The 7532-nt window shown below is 37.9% G+C and overlaps 1 protein-coding gene across 1 annotated transcript; it reads left to right on the top strand.

Annotated features, from left to right (window-relative positions):
* Positions 1–710: 710 nt before the first annotated feature.
* Positions 711–7310, top strand: LOC102714510 (serine carboxypeptidase-like 7). The gene is made up of 13 exons (XM_006663332.3): positions 711–1062; positions 1154–1299; positions 1623–1822; positions 1901–2003; positions 2112–2149; positions 2402–2503; positions 2613–2696; positions 3887–4039; positions 4761–4832; positions 4958–5079; positions 5543–5656; positions 5861–5906; positions 7052–7310. Exons 1-13 carry the CDS (start codon positions 920–922, stop codon positions 7133–7135), a joined length of 1407 nt encoding a protein of 468 aa, XP_006663395.2. The 5' UTR covers positions 711–919; the 3' UTR covers positions 7136–7310.
* Positions 7311–7532: the final 222 nt, after the last annotated feature.

Here is a 7532-nt window from a genome sequence, read left to right as displayed (position 1 = left end):
TTTTCTTCAATATAACCCCGTTCTTTGTGAGAGACGGTTCCATGGCACGGCGAATTATTACCGTTAGAGTAAACTCTAGTTAATAGTTATTTGAGGTAGTATATTACTTCGAATTCTTACGTGTACCTGATATTTAATGGTAAAATTCTAGTATCTTAAGGTATACAACCTCCATATTTTTTTATATGACGCCGTTGACTTTTAGTTCTACGTCTGACCATTCGTTTTATTAAAAAAATTATATAATTATTAATTATTTTGTTATAATATGATAGGAACTTTAAGTATGTATTATAATTTTGCATATTTGGATATAAATTTTAAATAAGACGAATGGTCACACGTAATTCTAAAAGTCAACGGTGTCATACATAAAAATATGGAGGGCCTACTATGCCTGAAGATACTATTTTTTTTTATAGAAAATATGATAACTCGAGACATTTTTAATGATAATAAAAAAACTCCAAGTATAAAATTCGATAATATTACTTCTGGTCTAACGTGCCACCCTCACTGTACAAAAATATCTATCCAGCTACAGTGGAAAAAGGCAGGACAATTATGGACTCATGGCGGCAGCGACCGGAGGCAGTCCTAATCCTAGGCAGCATATGCACATGACGAGTACCTTGTCACGACTCACGACAAACACAGTGACTACTACACTGGGAGCTTCTTGTACGTGCAAGGGCAACGGCCGTCTCTGTCCCTACGACGTCGTCGGTGACACACGGCTTGGTCCGCCAGGGAAAACGCCACCTGACAAAAATTGCGAGCTAGGCCAGCACGGCACGGCTGCACCTCGGTCGCAACCTTGCTTGTGTTCCTGGAGGAGGAGAGGAGAGGAGAAGGGAGGAGTGGCACTAGCCGCACTAGGGGGGGGCTTCTCCACCGGCGGCGAGGTGACGGACGGACGATGGCTGCCCGGCATGCCGTCGCCGCCGTCGTGCTCTTCTTCTTCTTCTTCTTTGGCCGTGCTGCCGCTGGCTCCCTGACGCGGACCAACGTCGCCAGCCTGCCGGGGTTCGACGGCGCGCTGCCTTCCCGCCTCGAGACCGGGTGAGCCATGCTTCTCCGGCCATCTGCTTCTGCTCTAGCGATTCCTTTGCCCTGCTCGCTCTGCGTCAGGAGGACGTGACGCTGTGTCCAGGTACGTGACCGTCGACGAGGAGAACGGCGCGGAGCTCTTCTACTACTTCATCGAGTCGGAGGGGGACCCCGGCACCGACCCCGTCCTGCTATGGCTCACCGGCGGCGACCGATGCTCCGTGCTCAGCGCCCTCTTCTTCGAGATCGGTGAGGAACCAAACCATCCCCCATACCCGTTGCACTGATTAGTGAACTGTACAATCCACGAGAGTTTCCATACCATCCGTATCCAAAGAAATTAGTCACTCTTTGTCTAACAATGTAAATATCATTAAATTTATATGTGAATTTAATGTTACTCGATGTCTCATTATATCTTGAGTATTGGGTAGAAACTGTCTCGTCCAAAACATGATTTTTTTTTGTCTTTTTCATTTAATAACCTGGTCATCATTTTTATCCTATATGATAATATATTTAATTTTATAGATATTGTCTTAGTCATAACATCCTGAATGCGTTTCATGCAGGCCCGTTGAAGGTGGTCATCGAGCCGTACAACGGCGAGCTCCCGCGGCTGCGCTACCATCCCTACACTTGGACCAAGGTCGCCAGCATCATCTTCGTCGACTCGCCGGTCGGCGCCGGCTTCTCCTTCTCCCGGGACCCCAAGGGCTACGACGTCGGCGAGGTCTCCGCATCGCTGCAGCTCGTCAAACTACTCAGGGAGGTAAAATACACATGCTGTTTGCACATGCTGTTGTTCTTGGTTTCATTCTCTTCTCGCTCGGATACTCTGCTTCTCCAGTGGTTCAGTGAGCATCCGGAGTTCCTCTCGAATCCGTTCTACGTCGGAGGGGACTCCGGCGGCGGAAAGATCGTCCCGTTTATCGCGCAGAAGATCTCGGAAGGTGCTCCATTGTTATCTTAGTTCCAGATTTCTGTAGGATCTCAACTTCTCAAGAGTTCGAATCGAACATTTACGCCCATAAGCTTAACTAGGATTGCTCTGTTTTCAGATATTGAAGCTGGGATCAGACCGACGCCTAATCTCAAGGTAGTGGTCATATCTTCTTCTTCTGTAAATATAGTGCGGTTAGGGATAATTAAGTTAAAAAAAGGAAGATATCACCTACATATAATATAAGGACATAATTTTACAATTAGAGATAATTAATGTCATTCCATTATCTAAAAAAGTATCAAGACTTCCTTTCAAAAAAAAAATTATTTCCTTTCAAAAAAAAGTATCAAGACACAATTGATTAAGAGTTCGTGGCACTTAATTTTGAATTTGGGAGATTGTCAGGGCTATCTTGTAGGTAATCCGGGAACAGGTGAAAAGGTTGACTTCGATTCAAGAGTGCCGTATTCCCACGGAGTCGGAATCATTTCGGATCAGTTATACGAGGTAACTAAGCAATTTCTCCATAATTTCAATTTAATTATAGTCATAAAAGATTTCTGGGTGAGCTTAACTAACTCTGCTTGCACATGTATGAAAAATGATCGGTCTTAAGATGATAACGGAGAACTGCAAAGGCGAGGATTATGACAACCCCAGCAATGTGATTTGCCAGCAAGCTTTATCCAGGTTTAACAGTGTAAGGAGAGAAGCACACTCCCATTTTCTCCATTACTGCAAATACGCCGGTGCTTTGCCATAAAATATCAATTTACGATATGCCGTTGATTGTTTTATAAATATAAGCCTAATAGACGTCTGGTTAGAGAGTTTTTTTTCCTATAGGCGGTTAGAGAATTTTAATACTCTCTCCGATTTTTTTTGTTTGACAGACTTTTTGATCTACGTGTGAACCTTCGTCTTATTTAAAAAATTTATATAATTATTGAATATTTTATTATGATTTGATTTATTACTAAAGTAACTTTAAGTATGATTTATAATTTTGTATATTTGGACAAAAATTTTGAATAAGACAAAGGTCAAACGTAAATTAAAAAATCAAAGACGTAAAAAAAACGAAGGGAGTTTTCTGATTGTTTTGGCTATGGGTGACATGGAGGTGTTGCGAAGTTGGCCATGCGAGTGTTTATTTTTTCAGTTTTCTCAGAGGAGTCTACGTTTTTATATTATAGTACTGCACATCTATTTCTTAGCAGAGGATCCGACTTGTTCTAAGAGAGATTTTGCAAGAGATGGGGTGGTTGATTTTTTTTGTATTTTTCTTATGGATGGGTCATTCAATGCGCGTGAGAGGGGATGGAGGAGGACGACTGTACTTTCAAAGATGTGTAGAGATAGTGAGCGATATAAATGATTTGAATTTTGCTGACAATTCGTGAGAAAGGAAACAATGTTAAGGATATTCTGTCAGCATTAACACACCAAGGCGTAAAAACGTATAGCGTTTTCTTGTGTCCGTAGGACAGTTAGTCTTTTTTTTGTCTGACTAGTTATATTATAAAATAGTCCAAAATAAATGAACAATTAAATATAAAACTGGAAATTCTGCAGGGACAAATTAAAATATGTGTGATCCAAACACTGTTCTCCCGTCTCTTCTATTCCTTTAACAATATTTTGGTCAATTAAAGTTACTGTAGCCGGTTGTGACGGTTGAACAATTTTCAGTTTGATGCGTGCATTGTTTACCATGAGAAGAAATGAATGAGGTTTTCTGACTGGAAAAGACATAAACAAATGATAGCCTTATCATTCTACCGGGGTTTTTCCTAATATAAGTGCTAATATTTGTTTTGTAGGGTTACAAAGATAATTTCTAAACTGCTCTTTTACTGCAGCTATTAATAAACTGCTCTTTCACTGCAGCTATTAGACGAAGTTTCGAAGGCGTACATTTTGGGCAGGAAGTGTATTTATGTGTCCCCCATACGGTACCACGAGACGTTAGACAGAGAGATGTTGGAGAAGGAGCATGGAGTACTGAAACATCCACCTGCTCAGCCTTCAATAAAATGTGCAGTACGTATTCAAAAGTCAGCTTATAAATTATGCCCGTCATATTTTCTTTTGTGCTTATGATTATAAGCAAAATTATGAATTCTAAAACTCAAATTTATAGTTGACTTTGAGGGTTTTTTTTATCATAGTTTATTTTCTAATATTTGCAGTTAGAGCACAAAATACATGCATATAAAATTTTTATACATAAATTATCAATAAGTTCTTTTTTGTAAATTATTTTCTAATTATTAATATTTTCTGTTAGATCGCTAAAAACACGTAGCAAAACACGATGAGGCTGTATGTAAGTTGGACATATAGGAATTCAGGAAATGAGCTATCAACAAATACTGAGAGCCCTGTTTTTTCGCTTCTGCTTATGCTTATAAGCAAATAATTAAATTTTCAACCATAAGTTTGGAGTAGATTTTAGGTTTTTTTTCATCGGAGTTTATTTTCTAGCCTTGATTTTTAGATCACTAAGAACGCATGTATAAAACTTTTACTTATAAGTTATTTTCTATTTACAAATAAGTCATTTGATATTTTCCCTAAATAAGCCAAACAATGACTCCCCGAAGGACTCATTCTATCATGAGTAAGAATACAAATATAAAACACTATATTAGCTGTCCACTTGTCTTCCTTGACAACATCCATTCAACCAACGAGCCCATTGTGATTACTGTGCTGTTCAAATTACGTTCTGTCTGAATTTGGTGAATATTTGCAACCGCAGGAATATGCAAACTATTTGTCATATTTTTGGGCAAACAGCAACGTCACACGAAACACTCTAGGAATAAAAAAGGTAAATGGTCGTGCCGTTTCATTTTCTAGGAATCACTTTTGTTTTTTGTTTTTTGTTTTTTTTTTGGCAACTGGCATCAATAAAGGAGCATGTTTTTGAATTTTCGACGTGCTAAATATTTGCAGGGCACCGTAAATGAATGGGTTAGGTGCCACGAAAATGATCTGCCATATGCCTTTGACATCAAGAGCAGCATAAAGTACCATCGTAGTGTAACCCTAAATGGTTACCGTGCTTTGGTATACAGGTAAAGAAATCACTGCTGTAGAAACTTTCATACAGCTAAAACTAATTTTTACGGCGGTCAAATCAACCATTTGTAAGTAAGTGTATATGAAAGTGAAGAATTTTACTTTGCCATTACGGGTATAGTGAGTAAAATTTTGCCATTAGATTGTTACGGCCAGAGGTGAGAACGGGCCAAGGCTCGTGGGTTCTTTCATAACCCTATTTAATTCTTAAAAAAAATTAGCTTAGAACTCTATATAATTTTATTTTCAACCCATTTTAAACCCGACCCTTAAATTTTGTAGGTAAAATGGTTAGTGCACTTCTAGATCAAGTAATATGCTCTTAGAAGATTTCTAGTGCTGCAACTAGCAACTGATGTATACCTGTACATGACCATTAATACCCAGTTTAAGGAAGCATGTTCACCTTGTTAAAAGATATCGCAAATTTGTCAACTGTTTTACGAAATTAATATGCAGTGGTGACCACGATGCGGTTGTACCATTTCTGGGTACACAAGCTTGGGTGAGATCACTGGGCTATCCCATTGTGGATGACTGGAGAGCCTGGCATATTGATGGCCAATCTGCTGGGTAAGATTAATGTTCACTAGTTACTTTTATTTTTTTATTTATGTAACAATAAGGTGAGACTAATGAGTGTTTATGTTTTCGTTTATAATACACTGTGTGACTATGCCAAAGATTTTCAGTTTATAAATATGCTGTGCCGAGCTTTACCAGTAAATAATACATTGTTGAAGAACTACACTCACCCAAAATATAATTTATTTGCAGGTTCACCATAGCATATGGAAACAATTTGACATTCGCTACGGTAAAGGTAACAACATATTATATAAACGCATGATTCTTATTTAAAAACACATCATTTTACATTCATTGTTATATGCTAAGGTTATTTCACAAGTTGTCTAGAAAATTTTTGAACATTATTGCTAATGAGGCTTGTAAATTGGTAGTTTTGGTGTATCTAGGTTGTAATGCTATTATCAAGCTAACCACTAGATGATCGTATATTTATTGTATTAAGACGAAGAACTTAATTGACCTGGTATACTGTGATAGGGACTAAAAATGTACCAAAAAATGATTTTAGATAACCATTATATGTAGAACCTAGAGAGAATAAATTATAATATGGTAAATAAGGAGACAGTCAATAAAAATAATTTATAGGGATATACATATGACAAACACCCGAGGACATTAGCTTTTCTTTCAGCACTAAAAACACTAAGAATAAAAAATTAATTTGAGTAAATGACACGTGCTTCGACCTATATGTGACATGTAGGGAACAAGAAGGAGAACACAAGCAATGGACATGCAAAATACAATTTTTTTTTGTATGATGAAATTCAATCAACCGTATTGTTTTTTTTCTTTTTGAAGTCTTCAACGTTTTACTCAATAAAAAAGTGAACCATCAATATAATATTTCTTATTCTCATAAAAAAATATAATATTTCTTATTAATCCCAAAATTGATTAATAAAAAACAAACCACGCATATGAAAACCGAGGCTAAGAGAACTAAAGGTACAAACTTACAAATAAAACCTAATGGTGGTAGAGGCGTAGATCCATAGAGAGCTGTGGCACCACCAGCAAGACTGCACCCAAGGCCTCATTTGGGGTACTACCATGTTAAGGGCAGAGAATATAATATATCCCCATAAAACCCTAAAATCACCCTAGAATATTATTGTTATGTGTTATTCTGTGTGTGGCATGCACATCCAATTATCACATTGTTGTGTGTAATTACACATCAGAGAATAGATTTATCTCGCCCATGTACAATACTAACCGTGCAAGGTATCATTACTTTGATTATCTCAGGATCAATTTCTACAATCCAATAGAAAAACAATTCCAGAAAAGGATAAAAGACTGGTGTAAAAGTTTTTTCCTTTACTTGTTTTGAATATGCATTTAACATTGTCTTACTTATTTCAAATATAGGGTGCTGGACACACTGCACCGGAGTTTGAGCCGGAGAGATGTTTTGCAATGTTTTCGCGTTGGATTTCCAACATGCCACTTTAATAATGGATGTACACTGGTCTCGACATTCAACTTGCACATATGGTGGGTGGAAATAGGAATGTGGTGGGTGAGAAAAATTCATTTCTTTACGAAATGTATCAAAACAAGCAAATATGAATTCTAAACAGTTTTTTTGAAAATGAAATTTCACCCAATATATAATTTTTGTGCTAAGCACGACCAATCTGTTGACGTCAAAATGTGAACGATGACGCGTCACACACGAAGGCCTGGGAGTCAATCTTAGACAGTTCCAGTACAGGACCAAAATTCTTAGAATGATGCGCGGGCGTGCCAGTCAGTTTGATCCTGCAACTGAGAAGATGAATCGTAAAACAAGCCAATCGGCTATCAAGCCGATAGGTGACTAAATATCCAACCGATCGGATACTGATGC

This window comes from Oryza brachyantha, chromosome 11 (assembly GCF_000231095.2).
Source record: "Oryza brachyantha chromosome 11, ObraRS2, whole genome shotgun sequence".
Classification (NCBI taxonomy): domain Eukaryota; kingdom Viridiplantae; phylum Streptophyta; class Magnoliopsida; order Poales; family Poaceae; genus Oryza; species Oryza brachyantha.
Note: the sequence above shows the minus strand (reverse complement) of the source record. Positions and strands in the feature narration are given on the sequence as shown.